This window comes from Nyctibius grandis, chromosome 3 (assembly GCF_013368605.1).
Source record: "Nyctibius grandis isolate bNycGra1 chromosome 3, bNycGra1.pri, whole genome shotgun sequence".
NCBI classification, from domain to species: domain Eukaryota; kingdom Metazoa; phylum Chordata; class Aves; order Nyctibiiformes; family Nyctibiidae; genus Nyctibius; species Nyctibius grandis.
Window position 1 is genome coordinate 3967210 of NC_090660.1, and position 23382 is coordinate 3990591.

Here is a 23382-nt window from a genome sequence, read left to right on the forward strand (position 1 = left end):
AGAAATGCTGGATGTGCAGAGGGAGAAATCTTCATCAAATACATACGTGACCTGCTAAATAACCTGTTCATTCTAGTTCACTACTAATCATGTTACAAAATTGGTGAGAAAAGGTGAAAAGAGAAGCAAAATTATGCCACTGACATCCTCCAAATAATGTAAAGTTACAGTGACATTAGGAAACCTTGTGACTGTTGCATAGATGACTGTCAGGAGCCCAAATCATGGAATTATTTAATATATAAAGCTCATGGAACTATTTAATATGCGTCTTTATTATATACACGCATACACTTTTTTCCTCCCATCTTTTTCTTCTTTTTTTAAACACACACACACACTCTTATCTATTTATTTAAATCTACAGCTTTGGAATTCAGTCTTGAAAACATAAGACATTCCTCTGCTTAGTTTTTTTTCTTTTGACATGCCTGTCAGTTATCGCCCTCCTTCTCCAACCCACCCCCCAAAACACTCACATCGTAAATCCCCTTACTCACTAAGGACAACTAAAGGACATTGAGTGCAGTATATCTTCAAATAACTCTGTGCTCTCAAAGATACAACTTGTAACATGACAAAATTTAAAAAGTAAATCCAAATTCTAGAATAAAAAGGGACGTTATTGAGATATTAACTTGGGATTAAAAACCTACAATAATAACACACAACTTTTTTTTTTTTTAATAGAACATCTCCAGTTGTGTGATATTAGTATTTAACTCAGACTTTTGTCCTGGAGATATCAAGTATCCTCAGCACTTCATGCCAGACAGAACAGCTCTAAAGCGTGCCCGGAACCCACTGAATTTTCCTCTTCAAACTAAGCATTTTTGGACACACTGAGAACAGAAGCCTTAAAGGAAGACTCATCAAACAGCAGAAACTGAACAAGCACTTTGCAGTCACTACAGTATTTTAATAAACAAGACATGTGTTCCCAAGAAGAAAAAAAAGAGGATACAGTAAAATCGGCACTAAGACTCAGTGCAGCTATACACCATTTCCACTCCAGAACAACAAATTCTTTTGCCCTATGCAAACAACCCTCCTGCTTAATTAGTGCAAAGCAGTTTTGAGGTTAAGTTTGGAAGAAGTACTTCTTATTTGCTGAGATAATGCTAACACTACATGTACCCACCTAATCAAGGTGTAAAGAGGATCAGCTGAAGTTTGAGAAACTCTCTATGAGTTTCTTGGAAAAAACATATAAGTAACTGAGTACTGTAACATCTAAGCCATGTTCTTACAGTCCTGACCCATGCACAACTCCTTTCTGTCTACTTGGGATTATGCCTTATGAAACGAAGTCTGAAATTAGCACGTGAAATGGAAAGTAATGTGCCTTCAGGAGAGATTTCAAAATTTATTATATTTATATACATACAAATCCCTGTTTCCCAAGACAAAGCAACAAAGCTGTTTTCAAACGAAGTTGCTGAAGGAAAAGAAACCTTTCACAAGGAACTAGGAATGCAGCTATCCCAGGATACAGAAATGTCTTGTTCATGTATCGTTGCTACCTCAAAGTCTGGCTTTCTTCCATGCTGTGATATTTGATCTTGCAAAGTCAGTCCTGACCCACATCGTGAAAGTTCTCCAACTTTCTGGAGAACACATACAGGGCAAGAAATTTGGTACATAGGTTATTTGGGAAAAGGATAAAATAGAACCCCTTTAAAACTCCAATGAAACAGAAGATTGCTAGAATTAAAAAATTGGTTAGTTCCTTCTGTAAACTGGTGAACAGAGATGAAGTCCTTCCCTTTATCAGATCACTGGATTTGCTCCAAAAGAGTTCAGAAGCAAAGGACAAGAAACTCAGTGAGAACTTGGGTGTAGCTAACAGGGGTTAAACCAGCCAGAAGTCAGAATCCTAAAACTACATTTTTACTGGACTTTGCACTAGCCCTCTGCACTGTAGTTTAGTTTGCCAATCTGAACTGTAAATGAAGTCCTAGCTGCTGTCCCTCCTGAGTTAATCTGTTTAACCACAAGTTTATAAAGTAGGTTGAAATTATTTGACAACAAACAACATCTGAGCAACCGGGATAAGAGCTACTGGCACTACAGTTCCCGTGGTTACAAATGGCACCACACAGTCAACGGTATCAGAAGTTTTAGGAGGAAGAAACAGGAGCTTTGTCATGACAAACTGCAGAGGTCACTACTTAGCCCACAGGTGTTTCTAGTGTGCCTCTAGCATCTGGGCCAGACAGATGTCCAACAAATGAAAGTATTAAAGCTATCACGAAAGCAATATTTAAACAATAAACTTAGGCTAAAATAGTGGGGGTCATTTTTTTCCTAATACATATTAGTGAGAAGAGGGAATTGTGGTAGAGGAGGAGTGCTCCAGAGGCAGCAATGCCAGTCTTTTCTACTCAACATCACAGAAAGATATGAAGGCAGAAGTCACATGTCAGATTTCTTGGTAAAGTAATGAGTTTTGGGGTTTTTTTTCTGTTTTATTTCCCTAGAGTTGAAAACCATCCATCTGCAGGACAACTCTGCATCTCACTGAGGCCAGTTTAATGCACAAATGCATTAAATCACAAGAAGGCAAGAGAGCGTTTTGAATCAGGCAATCCAAAGAAACATCCAGCAATTTAGCACAGCCCTTGTTTCAGGCTGTGACAGAAGGTCTTCAAAGAGTCTGTCAAAGAGGCAGAACAACCTCTCCAGCAGGAAGTTTACAGAAATCCTTTGGAAAAACTATTGTACACTGCTCAGCAAGCCAGAGGAGGCCAAAGTAGGCCAAAAGGTTGAGAACCAAGGAGGAACCTTCCACTTTCCCACCAAAATGTAGTCAGGTGTTGTGAAGAACCTCTACAAGGCCCCAGTTCGCCCATTTTTGAGATTGAGAGCACTTTGATGGAGGTCAACATGAAGGCATTAGAAGCACCTGAATTTTATTGCAGTATTTGACTTTCTCATGTCACAATCCTGACTGTCGTAGCCCTCTAGTCATTTTAACAAATTTCCCTCTTCTCAAAATACATCAAAACAAAGTCTTAAACACGTACATTCTAAATATCTTCAATATTCCAGCTATTCAGAAAAGAGAGAATGCAACAAAAGGGTACAGAATGCTCTCTCTCTGACAGACTTAAATACATATATTTTTATCATCGAAAATAGCTCTCCCAAACAGGCAGTTTCCACTAAGACTGAATGTCCTTTATTATACTTCAACTATGGGAGGTATTTTAAATGTTTTCTTCAGCAAGGTACACAAGACAAGGAAAGCAGCCTTTTAAAAATAATTACCAGTAAAATACTATTAAATGCTCTGTTGTCACACAGAAGTAGCAAAAGCAAATTCTAACAAAGCTTAGACCTTTCAGCTTGCTGACGAAACAGTCAGGACTTCTTCCAGGATGGAGCTCATAACCTTCAAAATGCATAACACTCGTCCTCTTTCATTCTATGCTTCCACAAAATTGTGGTTATTAATTATGATGTTTATAACTCAGTTTCCATTCTTCCACCAAGTCAGGAAGGCAATCTAAGGCTGGGGTTGCTCCAACTTTTTGAGATGCAATAATGCAAGAAGGAATTCAACCAGTTTCTAGGCGTATGAACTCTTCATCAAAACTCGCAGCAAATGCAATGCAGTATGACACAGCAATGGTGCAAAATATTATACATCATTGGTACATCAAAAGCAGTGTGACCAGCAGGTCGAGGGAGGTAATTCTGCCCCTCTACTCTGCTCTCATGAAACCCCACCTGGAGTACTGCATCCAGCTCTGGGGTCTCCAACAGAAGAAGGACATGGAGCTGTTGGAACGAGTCCAGAGGAGGGCCACAAAGATGGTCAGAGGGCTGGAGCACCTCTCCTATGAAGAGAGGCTGAGAGAGTTGGGGCTGTTCAGCCTGGAGAAGAGAAGGCTCCAGGGAGACCTTATAGCAGCCTTCCAGTACCTGAAGGGGGCCTACAGGAAAGCAGGAGAGGGACTTTTTACAAGGGCATGTAGTGACAGGATGAAGGGGAATGGTTTTAAACTGAACGAGGGTAGATTTAGATTAGATCTTAGGAAGAAATTCTTTCCTGTGAGGGTAGTGAGACACTGGAACAGGTTGCCCAGAGAAGCTGTGGAAGTGTTCAAGGCCAGGCTTGATGGGGCTTTGAGCAACCTGGTCTAGTGGAAGATGTCCCTGCCCATGGCAGGGGGGTTGGAACTAGATGATCTTTAAGGTCCCTTCCAACCCAAACCATTCTATGAATCTATGATTTTTCCTGCTACCCAATTACAGCCACGGCTGATGTTCAGAATACCCTTCAAGATGTTGCTCTTGCCTTTAGCTATAAGAGTGGACACAAAAGCAATGCCTCTTGCGTAAAAGCTAAGAGCATCATGTACAGTAAGCGTAAACAACTTTTTATAACAGTAACTCACAAAGAAAGCAAGCATTATGTTCTTATAAGCTACTTGATTCCCATTTCCCAGAGGCAAAAGTGGCATGAGCTATATAATGTGACCTAAGGGAGCATTCCAGGCAACAGCAATGTAAAATGAACATTCCCGGGTTCTCTGACCCCACTTTAAAAAGCTGATAAATGCCTTTCTGCCTCTCAAAAAAAAAAAAAAAAGTTACACAGCAAGTCTGTGTAAGATCTCCTGTATCTATACAGAAAGGATTAGAGCTAGCCAGAAAACAACCAGACCAGTAAAGAGGTCCTTCCCAAAGTCAGCCAAAACAGGACAGGGTATGGGAGGAAAAAACAAATAGAAAAGCCCCAACTCTTCTAAAACATCCTAAGATTTTTCAGTGGCAAGTTCACATCTGTCATGAAAATGTAACCTAGCGTTAATTTTGGTGTTGAACAAAGAAAAGCAGAAATTGTTTTGTTTCCTTCCCTCACTAACATTATCTTCTCCTCTTTTCCCCTTGCCAACAGCTAGATTTATTTTTAAAAAAAAATCAGCAAAGAAACAAACCAACCTTGAAGTTGTACATGTACCAGCTGGGTCTTGCACAACATAGCCAGCTATCTGAAACAGTCAGTCTAAATGAGCATTCTTATCTAAAAACACTAGCATACATTCAAATACTTTTTCATTTCTGGAAAGCCCCAGCGAATTAACTGCCAAATAAATAACGCTCCAGCACAGCACTTCTGCTACTTAAACAATGCAAGGTTTATGCCCATAAAAAGCAATTTCAAGTCCTCATGTCCCTCAATAGCTTACAGCTCTGGCTGAAGGTTTATTCATGACATAGTTCATTACAGTATTATTATATCTAACAGAAGGCAAAATATTTTGCAGACAGGAGGTTCTGCAAAACGTTGCTTCTGGGTACAACCAGGAAAAATCTGAATACCTCTCTGAGATGCAAATGTCAGTTACAAAACTCATACAGCAATCCCTTGGACTTCAGCTGCAAACGTTTTTATTCTAGCCCAATGCCAGGCAGCACTAAAACGGTTGCACGCATGGTAATGTAACATACTAAACATTGCCTATGAAGAAAAAAATCCTTGAAGCCTTCAGCCGTATTTAATGTGTTCAGATTTATGGATTCCCACAAAAATGTGTCAGCCACAGAGGTTCGTTCACACAGCTGTCTCCTGAAGACAACATGACACAAGTTTTCATTTAAGTCCTTGATTCCCTCTGCCCAAAATGTGACAGGGTTAAGGAGAACCCATACTGAAAACAAACAAAAACAAACTCACACAAACCCATCTGAGAAGCAAAGTTGCCACTATTTGCTCCGCTGCTGGTCATGATAGTTTTAATCTACACTTTCAACAGTGCCATATTAACTAAGGTGTAAAAGTTCACAGCATTTTGCTGATCTCCACAAAGCAAATCTTTCCCAGGTTGCTCAATTATTTTTAAAACTAAAAAAGTTTTATATTGTTATTATTAAGTTATTTTGAAGTAATGATTGACAAACCCTGGGCATTCAGGTGAAAAGTTTGTAGTATTCTGTTTGTGTCTCTTCCCCCAAAACTGCCTTTAGTTTTCTGATCACAGTAACCTCGGAAACCTCAGTGACTACTTTTTTTTTTTTTTTCATTTGAAGAGAAAGTGCTTCACCACCACTCTGAAGAGTCCAGCCCACTGCTTACTCACTTCTGCTATCAGTCTCTTCCCTGCTTTCACCTTCCTAATGGAACTAGTAATCTAAAAGGATGGACCAGGGTGCATTTACATTGAATTCAGTTGTGGGTTTGTTTTTTTCTTTTTTAGTCCCCTTGCTTGGGACTACAAGTCCAAATTCCTTCTTACAGTGCTAATGGAAGTCCAGAGAGGAGCTCCTTCATGTACTTTACTCTTTAGCAATGAACAAATAAGTAGTGTCCTGCAATGAGGACATACCATGCACTGCACACAGAGAAGTCACAGAATCACAGAATCAACCAGGTTGGAAGAGACCTCTGGGATCATCGAGTCCAACCGTTGCCCTGACACCACCCTGGCAACTAGACCATGGCACTAAGTGCCATGTCCAGTCTTTTCTTAAACACCTCCAGAGATGGTGACTCCACCACCTCCCTGGGCAGCCCCTTCCAATGTCTAATAACCCTTTCTGAAAAGAAATTCTTCCTAATGTCCAACCTGAACCTCCCCTGGTGAAGCTTGAGGCTATGTCCTCTTGTCCTATCACTAGTTGCCTGGGAGAAGAGGCCGACTCCCACTTCACTACAACCTCCCTTCAGGTAGTTGTAGACTGCAATAAGGTCACCTCTGAGCCTCCTCTTCTCCAGGCTAAACAACCCCAGCTCCCTCAGCCGTTCCTCGCAGGTCAGACCCTCCAGACCCTTCACCACCTTGGTCGCCGCCCTCTGGACTCGCTCTAACACCTCAACATCTTTCTTGAAGTGCGGGGCCCACAACTGGACACAGGATTCAAGGTGCGGCCTCACCAGTGCCGAGTACAGAGGGACGATCACTTCCCTAGACCGGCTGGCTACACTATTCCTAATAGAGGCCAGGATGCCATTGGCCTTCTTGGCCACCTGGGCACACTGCTGGCTCATGTTTAGCCGGCTGTCGATCAGCACCCCCAGGTCTCTTTCTGCCGGGCCGCTTTCTAACCACTCTTCCCCCTTCTGCTCACATAGTGCAGTACAGAGGAGCTAGAAGTGAAGAACTTTTAAACAGAAAGTCTTCTTTCAAATCTTTTTTAAAAAAAAAAAAAAAAAATCGAAGAAAGCCAAGTGTGCACATTTGAGATTAGGATTTCAACTAAATTCCTTACACAAGAGGCATAAAAGTAAAAACAGAAGCGGAGAGGGACATGTGCAAAACAAAAATTAGATTCAGTATTCTGAAGATAAAAGAGGGCGAAAGGTAAAATATTTGGGTTGGGGAGTGTTTTTTTTTTTTATTTGGACATTATTTACACAAGTAGTAGGAAAACATGAAACTAATCCACAATCACAAATTAAATACAATTTTGGTTATTACAGGACTAATAAGAATGCACTGTCCATAACTCCATTCTGAACAGCTAATTGAACTGTTTAAAAGATGGACCAGGGTGCACTAATGTTAAATTCAGATAACGGTGAATTTCTGATGAAGTTCAGGGGACATTCCAGTTACAATGAATTACAGCGCATTGGAACTCTTGGCAAGGATGATAGAAAATAAGCCATCTCTTTTCCTCAACCAAAAAGAGACAAGGATCTTTCCTTCTTGCTCCAAAAACACGAGAGAAATTGTCATATGACAGTGCACCATATGTTTCTCTCATAATTACCTGTCCCACTGGACTGCCAAGGGCCACTGATTCTCTTCACAGGGTAAAAGTATCTGCCTTCATGCCCATCCACTGCAAGAGCCAGAGCACAGCCTTATAACCTTAACAAGGCTGCGCCAAGTAAGCGCAAGATTTGTTCACAAATCAGTCCAAGAAGTACCCAAGTGACAAAAGTCAGAGTCTTGAGAGCCAATAAGCTTGTGCTTTAAATTTCCAAAATGAAAATATCTGACCTATATATATAGATAGGTAGGTAGAAAGTTATTTTCACAATATGATTTGAACATGCAACCCAGGACCAACTACCAGTCCTTGCTAATTTTTATTGCTATGATTACCGTCTCTCTCCCTTCTACAGTGCTGCTAGTCAAGTTTTTTACAGGAATTCCAGTTAAATTTTTGTTTATTTCTATGCATTTTTCTGTAATCATGTTCATATTTCCTAGACTGTTTAAAAGACAAAGAAAAAGATTAGAGTATCACTAGGGACTATGGATTTGAAGGCAGTGGGGAACCTTCTTTCAATCCTCTTCAATCAGCCCCAGCTTAAACAGTTTAAACAAAAATCAAGAGCAGGGTGAAGGGAAGAATTACATTTTCTCAGACACAAATGCCTAGAAAGAAAAGAAAAAACACGGCCTTTGAGAAAAGCAGCAGGACGAAGTGTCACGTCAGAGTTTATACCTTTTATGAGTAAAACAATTTTGATGGCTTTATAAATCATAAAATGCTTAAAACATAAATCTGTTATTTCTTTACAAAAAATAAACTATAGAATTTGAAAGTAATAAATTGTTTGGTCTAGCTTTACCAGCATTCAAGTGGCACACTACAACTCAGGGAACTAGTCTAAACAAGGATTTTAGACCATTAATACAAAATTCTGAAGCTTTGATTAAATCTGCACTCCACTGAGATGTCCAAGACAGCTTCTGGAAAGGTGAAGGAGGAAGTGTGCTGAATCAGACACATATATAAATTAACATACAAGAAACAGGTCAAGAAAATACGATCAAGAGGTTCCCCCTCCCGCTTTCAGTGTTCCCCCAGGACAGGAGATAGAAAATGGTTTTTGAAGCTCCTATACTTCAAAGTTTGGCTAGAGTCATGAGATGACGCCTTTCAATGCCCTAACTCTATACCACATACCTAACTGACAGAGTAAAAGTAAAAGATGGAAAAAATGGTATCCCAGGACAGAGAGTAAGTGACCTTGTGGTGGGACAAACAAGTATTCCTATGTCATACACAGAGAGATGTGCCCCGAGACAAAGCTACAAAACAAAGGGGACTCAAGTTCCCAGAGCAAAACCCAGAGCAAAGCCCTGGGGCATTAGACATGCTACAGCTTCAGAAACCTCAGGGAACATTAATTAGCTATGTACATCTGAACAAATAGCCACACAAGAAACATTTCCAAGTTAAACACCCACAGACTGAGGCCATACAAGATGGTAATTACCTAAATGAACTGTGATTTGTACAGCAAAATGGAATTCTTTCAGAATTCATTCTATATTTTTCAGAGCAAAAACAAAAGTGTTGCCTTTTAGAGAGAGTTTTAAAATACAGTACATACAGGAATAGCAAACACTTTCCTCTAGAGTGGTTTTCTGCCTCTGTCACTTTAAAGAAAAAAAAAAGCACAGATGATTAAAGCACAAAAAAAATCATCATAAAGTGAGAGAGTATTTATATGCTAGTATAACATAAGAGTTTGAAAGGTTGGCTTTCGTTCTAAATAAGCCTGTTGCAAACATAAACACATTACAATAGCTTAATCTATGCAAGGTCAATGACAAGTTTATGAGGGCTTCCACAATCAGAAGAGGCAAGTTAACACCACCCTGGTATTGTTCAAGCAGGGCAGCATTTTTAGGCTCTCTTTTCTATCACCACGCAGAAAAGTGCGGTTCATCAGGCCTCCCTGATGAGCACACATATATGTCAGCAGGACAACACCTCACTGTGAGTATGTACAGCCAGAATACTAGAAAAGTCACATTACAGATACAGTCATGCGTCTTTCTATAAACATGTTTCAAGTTTCTGAGGCTCAGAGCATCAGGGCTGTCTGAGCTCAGCACTGCCAACGGGCACCACGCTGATGGGTGCAGAAGATTGGTTGTTTAGCCTGGAGAAGAGGAGGCTCAGAGGTGACCTCACTGCAGTCTACAACTACCTGAAGGGAGGTTGTAGTGGAGTGAGAGTCTGCCTCTTCTCCCAGGCAACTAGCAATAGGACAAGAGGACACAGCCTCAAGCTTTGCCAGGGGAGGTTCAGGTTGGACATTAGGAAGAATTTCTTTTCAGAAAGGGTCATTAGACATTGGAATGGGCTGCCCAGGGAGGTGGTGGAGTCACCATCTCTGGAGGGGTTTAAGAAAAGACTGGACATGGCACTTAGTGCCATGGTCTAGTTGACAGGGTGGTGTCAGGGCAATGGTTGGACTCGATGATCCCAGAGGTCTCTTCCAACCTGGTTGATTCTGTGATTCTGTGAAATCAAATGCTTCTACAGACCTCAGTGCACACCAAGATCTCTTACGCTGCACTGGCACGGATGCAACAGACACTTTCACAAACAGGTTATGAGAGTTCACACAGGCTACAGAGAGTTGAGGGACGTCTTCAGAGCAGACTTACCGACCAGCCCCTTTACAGCACAGCCCACTCAGAGTTTTATCTCCCAGGACACGACTAGATCGCTTCAGTCCTGAGTAACCTCACTGCTTTTCATCTGAACAAACTTGCCCGGGAGACTTGTTCCCATATTCATTGCTCTCTGCATGAAATACTGCTTCCTGACATCTGTTCTGAATTTGTGATCCTTAATTTCCATTAATTCATCCCTGTAGCCACGCACTCACCCTCCCCTTCAGGGCTAAAGTGCAAACAGTAACCTGACAGAGATGGATGTATCTCTTAAGGTTTTACAACCAGACATCCACTATGTTCACTTTTTTGTTTCTTTTCCTCTCCACAAACAATTCCAAGACAGCAGAGTTTGGGCTTTTGGCACTTTATTTGTTGGATTTTTTTGGTAACTTTCTTTTACGGCTCATCCAATTTTCACGCTCGTATCCATCTGCACCATCTACTGGATTTATGCTACATAATTTCAAATGTTATAATCTTTTTGCAACTGGTATAATGGCACTGAATGCCACAGCCTAACTTGGTGCAAGCTAATCTCTGCTTCTTTTCTTTTGTTTTTGTAACTTCAGATTTTCTTCCAGTTGTGCCCTAGGTTTTGAAATATTACTACAATGCTTGTCTTTGTTATTTTGTACTCACTGTTATGTCAGGGTTAACTGGAAAACCCTCACAGAACTGATTCAGGGTTCATCCTACAAGCAGCAGCTGACATCCTGAACAATTCCAAAACGCAATTCTTCCTTCATTTGTACCTTCTGATCAAATTCAGAGTCCACTTTATTTTCAGGTTTGCATAAACTTTATTTTCATGGATAATTTATATACAAGAAATTTTTGGTTTTTATGTGCAAGCATAATAGTGGTATTGTCTTGACAAATTACTGAAAACCTGCATCGTAGTGTTGCCAGTGTAAGGCCTGAGCTGCTGTTTTCACCTGAACACATTTTTAGTGTTATCTGTTTTGTTATGGGGCTTTATGGCTAGACGTGTACATAATTATGCTTTTATGAACACTCATGACCCCAGCAGCCTTTCCAGTAATGCCTTCCTGTGCTGATGCATTATTCTTTTCCAAAACGACTACAGGATCTCATAAGTGCAACGTTCTTTGTTCTCATCCCCTCCCTTTCCACGTGACTGTCAGCTAACTGCTTACACATGTTGTCTCAGGGAATGTTTAACTCATGCAAAAATAGTTACTTCCCATCAGCTGTGGACAGGGTAGTTTTACAGAAAATGCAGGGAGTAACACTTGTCTTGGAGGTAAAATATATTCTAGGGAGAAGAGATACTTGTGGATCAGCTGGAGACCACGAAACTCTTTCTACACACATGGATTCTGAATCGGTGCATATGAACATGGCTACAGGTATCCTCAAGGTTGCCTGCAACATCCTTACACGGTCTTAGTATATTCTCATTCCAGCTTAAAAACCACCAGAATCACTCCTGCCTTAAACTGAGAGCTAAATGAAAATACAGATGCCCAGGCAATAAAGGTAAAATTCAGATCTGAATCGGGATGAACAATGCAACAAGATTACATAAAACACTGCTGTGAGCCTCATAAGTAGTGAGAAAAGACTCAGGAAAAAATCTGAATTTAAGCTACATGTTGGCTTACTACTACTCTGAAAATCAGAAAAAGCAGCCTCTTGGTAAGAAGGCCAAATGGTATATCACCTCCCTCTACACTGCCCTAGTGAAGCCACACCTGGAGTAGTGTGTGCAGTTCTGGGCCCCCCACTTCAAGAAGGACAAGGAACTACTGGAGAGAGTCCAGCAGAGGGCTACAAAGATGATTAGAGGACTGGAGCATCTCTCATGAGGAGAGGCTGAGAGAACTGGGTCTGTTTAGCCTGGAGAAGACTGAGGGGGGAGGATCTTATCAATGCTTACAAATACCTTAAGGGTGGGTGTTAAGAGGATGGGGCCAGACTCTTCTCAGTGGTGCCCAGCAACAGGACAAGGGGCAATGGATGCAAACTGAAACATGGGAAGTTCCATCTAAATATGAGGAAAAACTTCTTTACTTTGAGGGTGACAGAGCACTGGAACAGGCTGTCCGGGGAGGTTGTGGAGTCTCCTTCTCTGGAGATATCCAAAACCCACCTGGACGTGACTCTGTGCAATGTGCTCCAGGTGAACCTGCTTTGGCAGGGGTTGGACTAGATGATCTCCAGAGGTCCCTTCCAACCCTACACATTCTGTGATTCTGTGAAATAACTGATAATTAAAATTAGTCTTGTTCCCATGCCTTATTTTTCTATCTTCTGTAATACATGCTAGTATTCCAATTATTTAAAAAACATAAAATATACCAGCATCTCGATGACAGTTACACTACTATATACTTTAGGCACTCCATATAGGTTTTTCAACATTCAACATCCAAATGCCTGAGAACATAAATACTAGTTGAAATATAGTTTCCCGTTTTTAACATATGGCACAAGTATGAAATTATTTCTTCCCAGTCTCCAGCATCATTTACATACCATCACTTCTGGAAACTCTAGATCTATGTAGCATCTACCCAAGCAAATCTGCAAGCTACCAACCTTATCAACAAACCAGATTCTTCCCTATGGAAGCTGGCAGAATTCCACACTGCAAGTGCTATTTGGAAAACTAAAGCTACTGTGCAAAGAGGGATCAATTACATCACCTGGTCTAATAAAAAGTACTTCTACTAAACTGTTCCCCTTCTACTTCTAGACCACCATTATTACAGTATTATTACTAATCATTATTGAATGAATATAGTTGATCAAAACCTTTAAAAGTAATACTTTACTTCCACATTTAATTAGCTACTGCATGTACTTTACCATCTTATTACACAAAAAAAAACCAAACAAAATTCTGTATTTTTTCAGCATACCACGTAATACAGCGATTTTCAAATGCACAAGTACCATTTTCACTCAAAATGGGAGATGCTCAGCCAATTGACACTTGTATTTTCTAGACATTCCCCAAATGGCCTGATAAATCTCCAAGTCCTTCACTAAGCAGAGGTTCTTCTCTTGAATTTAGTTATATTTCTTGAAGGCACCGAAACAAACAAATCCTTGCACAAGGCCAAACATCAAGTCAACAACACAGGTAGTAGGACCAGATACGTGGTCTCCAGAAGCTCAGTGTTCTAACTTCAAAAAGCGCTCACTTCATATATAGCAAGTACTAATCAGAAGTTTTAATTAAAAGCAGGGAATATTATCCCCTAAGGGTGGTCCTGGTACAATAAAGCCCTCCAAGACTGCTAGATTTAGGCTGCAACACTCTGTAAATGTCTTTGATTTACACACATCTAGGGATGGGGAAATTTTAAATCATCTGAGACCATAGAAGTACTTATCTCACCTTGTGTGAAAGGGACTCAAGAGATTTTAAAAACTAACAAAAATCTAGTAATGAAAACTGAACTGGGTGGAAACTATCTACAGCAGACACTGAAAAGAAATTAATATGCTTATACTTTTCATAACCCAATGCCAAAAGTTTGCCTTTAAATCTCTGTTGCTGTAAAAATTATATATATAAGTAAGAGTGTGTGTATATATATACAGCTATGTGTGTGTCCATACATATATACACCTCATTCACTCATATACATTTTTTCTTTTCTGGTAGAACTGTGTGGTTTGTACTTCACCCACTTAACTTGATGTTTTCAACTTGAAACATGTCCTTCTGCGGAAGGAATGAGAAACTCAACCACTGGTGAAGATGTTTTGACTACATAGGGACATGGTTTTTATTAATGGCAAGAACAACACCCCAGCAAAGAAAAAAACATTAATTTTTGAAATCATCTTAATTAGTTGATACAGCTTTCGTAGTCTCAACTTCAAATACATATGGATCAACAGCAAGAATGTAGGCAAATAAATATGCTTACCTTTTCTTCACATTTCCTGTGGCAGGCATACTTGCAAACTAAAACAAAAGCAAATAAGATATATAAGTGGGTGGATTCTTCCCTCCATTTCTTTAGATCAGCATTCTACTAGATATCTGGCCAAACTCAAGTCTGTATATATAAAGGTATTTACATACTTCAAAACAAAACCAAAAAAAAAAAGCTTAAAAAGAAATGCATTTAGTTTTTACCCATTCCTGAAAGATTAGTTAATTACAGCAATGTTATCAGATTTGTGCATTCCATCAGCTCATGGCAATAAATGCCTGGTTGAGCTTCATGGGTTGATTATTTTGACACCTACGTTTACACCTTCACATGTACCAGAAGTGTTACCATCTGAACAACACAGTACAAGCAAATTGTTCCCAACATAACCTGTGAATCTTAGTCACATCAGCAGTTCCAGAGACCTAAGAAAACCAGGGTGACTTCAACCTCACAAGTGACCACGACTGTTCGGACTTTAATTTCTGATTGTGAAATACAGTTTGCACAGTGAATTCTTTTAAATTCCTGCTGACCTAAGAGCAGGAAAGGATGAATCACACTAGCAAGTTTAGATTCAGAAAACATCACTTAACTTAAAAAGTAGACAAATGAGCGACGACGTAACTACGATGCAACAGCACAACAGTTAGAATCTGACACATGCTGCTTTTAATAGATTTTTCCATTTATATGCACTTCCTTCTTTACTCTGAAATTCACTTTATATCCATGCAATGTCTATCCTTTGGGTTACTGTGAGCTAAACTGTATTTTAAATTCAGGAAAATTTTACTTATTCAATAATCTCCAAGATCAATAAGCCACAGAATACCCCAGAGGTTTAGCTAGAAGATTAATTGGCGCCTAACGTTAGACCAATGAAGCTGAAAACCATGCTAATTTCTTGGTGCTTCGACCAAGAGGAAGATATTGTACAGCCTGATCCAACAGGAAAGATGCAACTACCAAGATGTGAGTTCAGCTAATACATGACGGTGCCCATTTCAGATTCAAGTGCATCGACTGCTGAATAAAGTCTACAACTACCTGAAGGGAGGTTGTAGTGGAGTGGGAGTCGGCCTCTTCTCCCAGGCAACTAGCGATAGGACAAGAGGAAACAGCCTCAAGCTTCGCCAGGGGAGGTTCAGGTTGGACATTAGGAAGAACTTCTTTTCAGAAAGGGTTATTAGACATTGGAAGGGGCTGCCCAGGGAGGTGGTGGAGTCACCATCTCTGGAGGTGTTTAAGAAAAGACTGGACATGGCACTTAGTGCCCTGGTCTAGTTGACAGGGTGGTGTCAGGGCAACGGTTGGACTCGATGATCCCAGAGGTCTCTTCCAACCTGGTTGATTCTGTGATTCTGTGACTGATGAATGAAAAACCCTCATGCTCCAGTCACTTCTCAGGGAGGAAAAAAAGTAAGGCTTACTGACTCATTTTCTTATGCAATCTTGTAGGTGCTATGTTCACTTATTTTCTCCAGGTGTAAGTTAGGAATGAGTACTTTGTTCATAGTGCTTCACAAGATCAAGATTCTTTATTCCAAAACTTTATTAATGCTCCCACAAGTACACTGCTCTATTAGCATTGATAATGATTAATTACCACATACCAATTACAAACGCTGTCAACCTTAAAGCAAATGGGAGATGGCTTTTAATCCACAAGAAAAAACTTCATTTTCTTGTGTGACAGCATGGCAGATGCCTAAACTCATTAAAAGCTTTCATGTACTGAAACTGCTTATTTAGTAGAACCTGTATTTTAAATCACAGAATCACAGAATCAACCAGGTTGGAAGAGACCTCTGGGATCATCGAGTCCAACCGTTGCCCTGACACCACCCTGTCAACTAGACCATGGCACTAAGGGCCATGTCCAGTCTTTTCTTAAACACATCCAGAAGTGTCACAGAAATCACAAGCGTCACCAACAATACAAAAAACCTTTACAAAAGACGCAGACAACAGTAAGTGCAGCCACTGAGTTTTTTTCAGTTTCCACATATGTGAAAAGTCAGAGTTTGCTGCTCTCATGGGTACTGTCTTTGCTGGAAAGAAACCACTGAAGTCAGACGTGACTTTAGCCTGGATAGAAACAAGAACGAGTCTTGCAGCAGCTTCCCATTCAAACTCATAAGAGAAATATGGTGTACAAGCTCCATACATAATTAAAGGAAGAACACTTCACAAAGCATTGCTATGAGTGTGACTCAAAGGAAACAAAGACTAAAGCCTCAAGAGGTAATTAGCGAAATTACACCAGCCAAAGCACTCTGACTGAAATAAACCGCTTATTTTTTCAAGTGTTTAATTCTATAACATTCTGAGGATGGAGATCTGATTCATTCATAAAGACAGTTTCACTCCTCCTCAGCATCCAGAAATACCCTATTCGTATCTAAATCCAGCACTTTGATGGATGAGACTGAGTTAAGTCATTACCTCTTCTCCCTCACTGTCTAATAAAGCTGATTATGATAATAAAACTGGATAGAAATAAGCACTCTGAAATGAGATCACTGACTGTCCAGATGCTGGGAGCAAACAAAGCATTCCTTTGTGCTCAGAAGCAGACAGGAGATTCTCACCCTTCCCTCTTCAGAAGGGTTGTTCCTAAAAGGCACACCAGCTACATCCCAGCAACAGAAATGGATCCCCAAGCATAACAGATCCAAACACCAATTCCCTTTCCTTGACAGGTCTGAATGTCACTAGTAGATCAAATCTGTGCCCTGAACAACAAAACTTAAAACGACTGAGCCCATTTTGACAGACTGTTCTTGGCATTTACCAGATGCTAAAGTGTTCAAAGCATTTCACGTAATCTACGTATGTCCCACTGAGGTACAGCAAACGTCACAAGTTTTCATTTGCTGGTAAGGCAATCTTTTATATATATATATATATATATATATATATATATATATAAAGATCTATATAAGTATGTGTGTGTGTATAAACATTTACAAACATATACATGTTGAACGTACGCACATGAATATCTACATGCATATGTACACATACACACACACTCCAAAAAGCACAAAAGTCTTGTTTGTAGTAAACGTACAACCACTTGGAAAACCAACTAAAAAAAAAAAAATCAAAAAGAAAAAGGCTGTTAGCAAAGAACATTGCTTAGGAAATAACAACTGATTGGAAGGAAGTATACCTTGGATCACTAACCTGCAGCCAATCATCAGTCTCTAAATGGTAATTCCTATCAACAATTTTATTGCTAGTGTGGTGGAGTAACGAGAATCACAGAACGGTTTGGGTTGGAAGGAACCTTAAAGATCATCTAGTTCCAACCCCCTGCCATGGGCAGAGACACCTTTCCACTAGACCAGGTTGCTCAGAGCCCCATCCAACCTGGCCTTGAACACTGCCAGGGAGGGGGCAGCCACAGCTTCTCTGGGAAACCTGTTCCAGTGTCTCACCACCCTCACAGTGAAGAATTTCTTCCTAAGATCTAATCTAAATCTACCCTCTTTCAGTTTAAAACCATTACCCCTTGTCCTATCACTACATGCCCTTGTAAAAAGTCCCTCTCCAGCTTTCCTGTAGGTCCCCTTCAGGTACTGGAAGGCTGCTAGAAGGTCTCCCCGGAGCCTTCTCTTCTCCAGGCTGAACAAGCCCAACTCTCTCAGCCTCTCTTCATAGGAGAGGTGCTCCAGCCCTCTGATCACCTTCGTGGCCCTCCTCTGGACACGTTCCAACAGCTCCACATCCTTCTTAAGTTGGGGGCCCCAGAGCTGAATGCAGTCTCACAAAAGCAGAGTAGAGGGGCAGAATCACCTCCTTCGACCTGCTGGCCACACTTCTGTTGATGCAGCCCAGGATACGGTTGGTCTTCTGGGCTGCAAGCGCACGTTGCCGGCTCATGTTGAGCTTCTCATCAACCATCACCCCCAAGTCCTTCTCCTCAGGGCTGCTCTCAATCCATTCTCTGCCCAGCCTGTATTTGTGCTTGGGGTTGCCCCGACCCACGTGCAGGACCTTGCACTTGGCCTTGTTCAAAGAATAAAATTCAAGGTTGTTTTTAATGTACAGAGAGAGTTAAGTCAGAGTACTTTTAAACTAATTTGTCCCTCTATTTTCTTGTCTCCTCTATTTCTCACACCCTCCATCCCTTCTCCAGAAAGGAGGGGGGAAAATAAATAGAAAAAAAAAGTAATAAATATATATACAGACACAGAGAGAATTAAAAAAAAAGTATCAATAGCATTTGAAAGAAAGGGAGGTATCAAGAAAATACCATGAACTGGGTATTAGGCAGCACGGAGGCACACAGAGAAAGAGTGAACGGAATAAGGGCTGTGCTACAGCAGCCACAACTCTCCGAGTATCTGAGCGTAAGAGTTAGTGGAGAGAAGCACATCCTTTTACAATGCAATTCATACGGTTTTCTCCACTATAGCTGCTAACATCATGAACAGTGTGAGATCCGTTCCCCAACACCAGCAAATTAACCACTCAGCCATAGAGAAAAATCAATTTGCTTGATACTTCGTCACTTAGAATTCATCTTGCATAGCTAATGCTACCACCTCGCAGAACTATCCTGCCTGCGTGGTTGCACCCCCTCAGCCCAAGGCTGGTTTTGTTTCAGCCCAAGCACTTATAGTACCTGTAAAGAAATGGATTACCTCAATCATTAGATTGCCAGAGAGACTGGATCACGTTTCAATATGCCAGTTGTTTTTATGGAAAGCCTTGAACAGCAGAGAGATGCACTTTCAGAAAATTTCTAAGGTCAAAAAAGCAGTATTATACCACAATCGTGCAGCCCATGCCTTTTCAGTGCAACACGCAATGCAAAAACATATAAACAACTGAGCATACTCACAGCACATCACTCGTTAAGGAAAATATATGCAACTTACAGTTAAAAGATCTCAACAAGCGGCTTCTACCAAACACTGGCATTCTTCAGGCAAAGCTTACAAGCGAAACAGCACTCGGCTCTTTTCAGGACTACAGCCCAAGCGTATTCAAATTTAAAAATGTGTCTGAAACAGTCCAGAGGACTTAATCAATGTCACACTCAGCAAGGCTACTTCAGTTCTTCAACTGCAACAGCTGAATGTCTGCATCCCACACATCAGCTCTCGTCAAATACCAGACTTTCCAAATTTGTGTTTAAGGATTCTGGCACCAGTTCCAAGAACAACTGTCCCAAGTTGGCTGGCAATGAAATGGAGGCCAAGCCATATTTAGTCAATTTACTACACTTCAAAACAGTTCCTAAACAATAGCTCTGAGAATCCATTTTTTTTTAAGGGGGGTGGGGGGAGGACATTTCTTTGCATCAAATGAAGATGTATTAACTCCTGCAAGTTAACAGTACTGCTGTCAGGGTAAAGACAGAAGGATAAGCATAGTGAATCATATTTTTCATATTTTTCAGACTGAAGCTCCAAAATTTTTATGAAATTAAAGTTCTGCTTCTTACATTCATATATGCAAGATGCTCTGTGAAAACCAGGAGCAATGTGTTTACAAAGTAAGAGTACTTCTGTAAACTAACCACAGAATGATTTACTGTTTACCAGGACAGAGAGCTTAAGTTTTCTCTGTGTGGTAACAGCTACTCACCTTGGCACATTTTAGCATTTAACGGACATATGGTATGGCAACATATTCCATACAAACATTCTGTCACACTGAATGTGTGAATATTGAAACATGACTAGTTTATCAGGACAACCTCACACTTAACCATAGCTTTTATTAAGTGATTCTCCATGGTGTGTTTTTCACAGAATCACAGAATCAACCAGGTTGGAAGAGACCTCAGGGATCATCGAGTCCAACCGCTGCCCTGACACAACCATGTCAACTAGACCATGGCACTAAGTGCCATGGCCAGTCTTTTCTTAAACACATCCAGAGATGGTGACTCCACCACCTCCCTGGGCAGCCCCTTCCAATGTCTAATGACCCTTTCTGAAAAGAAATTCTTCCTAATGTCCAACCTGAACCTCCCCTGGCGAAGCTTGAGCCTGTGTCCTCTTGTCCTATGTGTCCTGTGTGTTTGTTTTTAAACAACTCTATGTATGGTAAGGGTACAAACAAGATAATTCAGAAACCCTCTTGTGGCACGAACTTGCATATAAATAGAGAATCTAAGAGATGTAACTCAGTTTAATACCTTACTAATTCCTAAGAAAGATCACCTGCCCCAAAAGCATACACTATACAGCTCTTGATATTCATTTTTAACTACCTGGTGACAAATAATGAATTAGGATACCAAACCACAGGCCTAGCTGCTTGAAAGATGCTTTCTTTTCCTCAGCATCTCCAACTCAGCTTCCCCAAAACAGACACATGCTATTACAGCTATTTTTTGACAGTAATGGAAGAGTCCTCGATGATCCACAACAAAATGTAATCTAAACCGAGGATATAAAAAGATTTGTGTAATCAAGACTTAGTTTTTATAGTTCCCAGTTCCAGCCTTCTCTCTTAATAGCATGGAAAGATGGGAGTGGTAAAGTCCAGCCATTTTAGCAGCAAGGCTAAGTGACACCACTACTGAGCAACATCTCCACCCTGCAGGCCCAGGTCTGTCACTGGCTCTGAAGAAAAGGTGTTTTCCTCTTTTCAGAAACCAAATCAACACGTTTTAACAAACACATAGCAAGGCCACCATATAACAGGGTCTTCTCTAGGCAGAGCTTGGTACAGAAAGACGTCAATGACGAAAATGTCCCAAATAAAGAGAACTGTGCAACTTGCCGGCTATTTATATTTTGACAAGGGTTTAATAACATTGTGATCAGACTATTAGAAAAAACTCTCACCAACACACACACGTTTCTACTAACCTGTTCCTACCGCTTCTGCAACAATTCAACTCAAGATCCAAAATGAAAGCAGTATGAAAAACAGGCACACGAAAATGATCAGGGGAGGTTCAGGTTGGACATTAGGAAGAATTTCTTCTCAGAAAGGGTCATTAGACATTGGAATGGGCTGCCCAGGGAGGTGGTGGAGTCACCATCTCTGGAGGTGTTTAAGAAAAGACTGGACATGGCACTTAGTGCCATGGTCTAGTTGACAGGGTGGTGTCAGGGCAACGGTTGGACTCGATGATCCCAGAGGTCTCTTCCAACCTGGTTGATTCTGTGATTCTGCGTGTGATTAGCTGCAGCATAAAAATAAGACGGCATGCAGTGTTGCGTGGGGCAGAGATACCTTTGGGTGTGGAAGAGCCCTCTAGCTGGAAATATTGGGCTTTAGCTGCAAAAGCGAACACTTCTATTTTTAAGAAGTTATCAGAGTCACATGCCAAAGATGTTGCAAGTCTAACAGCCACACTACAGCCACATCTGCTGGTGCATTTCCTGTGCCTCAAACATTTTCCTAGATTTTCCTTTGGTTTTGTTTTGTTTTTTTTTTCATATTCAGCCAACCATTGTCTTTTCATCTGAATATTGCTCCCAGCACTTCATGACATGCACTGCAGACATTGTTTCTGAAGATGAAGGCTAAGACACAGTTCTGGGAAATTTGTGTAAAGCTTCAGCATTTTTTACTCGGGGTAGCTATCCAGTAAAGTGCGTTCTGAATGAGCTCGCCTGCAGATGAAATATCCACTTGCTGTTGCTGACAACAGCAGTGGAAAATCTTTATTAAGATAAAAATATTTTGGCACTACTGTTGAAACAGTATGTCTGTTTTCCTTTACTCCCACCTTCTTCCTGTCTTGTAGGAAGAATCTTGACCACCAAGGTTTTTTGGGTCCCGTCCCCCCCACCCCCGTGGAATTTATAGCCTAACTTTATCATTTTAATTGCATCCTGAAAACTCCTGGGTGGGGTTTTTCTGTTTGGTCTTTTTTTTTGTTTGTTTAATTTCCCATAGATGCTGTTACAAAGGCAGAACATTAGCACAGTGAAAATGTTTTCACGTTTTTAAAAATAAATTCCTCACACAGTAATTTTTTCCTCATCTTTTTAAGCTACACTTCCAAGTCAGGTAGGAAATTATTAAACCTTAATGCAGTTTGGAACCAAAGGTTATTTTTAGACCTGCTCCCTCCAACTGAACAGACAACCCCATGTTGCAACATTTCATCCACAAACCATTTCAACCAGACTTTGGTTTACTGTAGCCAGCAACCCACACAAAAACAAAAAAATGGCTGGACTGTCTCCAGGTTTTTCTCGCAGCTGCAGACAGTGCAAGAACTGTACGATCTCGAGAGCTTGCATGCCTGTGATAGATCTTGAAAACATATCCTGCATAAATTATGCTAAGAGCAAGGATCGGAGAAAAATAAGAGACTGGCTTAAAATGGGTGATCTTTTGTGTCCAGTTCTGGACCCCGCACTTCAGGAAAGACGTTGAGGTGTTGAAGTGAGTCCAGAGGAGGGCGACCAAGCTGGTGAAGGGTCTGGAGGGTCTGACCTACGAGGAACAGCTGAGGGAGCTGGGGGTGTTTAGCCTGGAGAAGAGGAGGCTCAGAGGTGACCTTATTGCAGTCTACAACTACCTGAAGGGAGGTGGTAGTGAAGTGGGAGTCGGCCTCTTCTCCCAGGGAACTAGCGATAGGACAAGAGGACATAGCCTCAAGCTTCGCCAGGGGAGGTTCAGGTTGGACATTAGGAAGAATTTCTTTTCAGAAAGGGTTATTAGACATTGGAAGGGGCTGCCCAGGGAGGTGGTGGAGTCACCATCTCTGGATGTGTTTAAGAAAAGACTGGACATGGCACTTAGTGCCATGGTCGAGTTGACAGGGACCGGTGTCAGGGCAATGGTTGGACTTGATGATCCCAGAGGTCTCTTCCAACCTGGTTGATTCTGTGATTCTGTGATCTTCAAAATAAGGAAGCTGATGTTAAAAACTTATTTATTATGTGGATAAGACCTAATGGGCCTGGAAGTTTTGATTCACAGCTGTTCTTAAGCTCCTATAGAAACTGTAAGTGACAAAGACTTTCACCAGAAGAGGAAACAATATCGGCTATGCAAAGGAGGTCATCAACATGATCCTTCAAGTACTTATACAGCTGTAGGCATGTTTTCCAAGGGTATTTTTTAAATCTCATTGATGACAATAGATGGGGACTCTG

General features: G+C 40.9%; 1 protein-coding gene across 6 annotated transcripts in view; it reads right to left on the reverse strand.

Moving 5' to 3' along the window:
• Positions 1–23382, reverse strand: part of TNS3 (tensin 3) — a 256330-nt gene that overhangs the window by 151763 nt on the left and 81185 nt on the right. For 5 of the 6 annotated variants that reach the window (XM_068395995.1, XM_068395999.1, XM_068395996.1 and 2 more), the window contains exon 3: positions 14285–14322. In XM_068395995.1, the coding sequence (XP_068252096.1) occupies positions 14285–14322 (38 nt within the window). Of the gene's footprint in view, positions 1–14284; positions 14323–21502; positions 21518–23382 lie in introns of those variants that run through there. The other variant, XM_068395998.1, reaches the window with a different exon arrangement.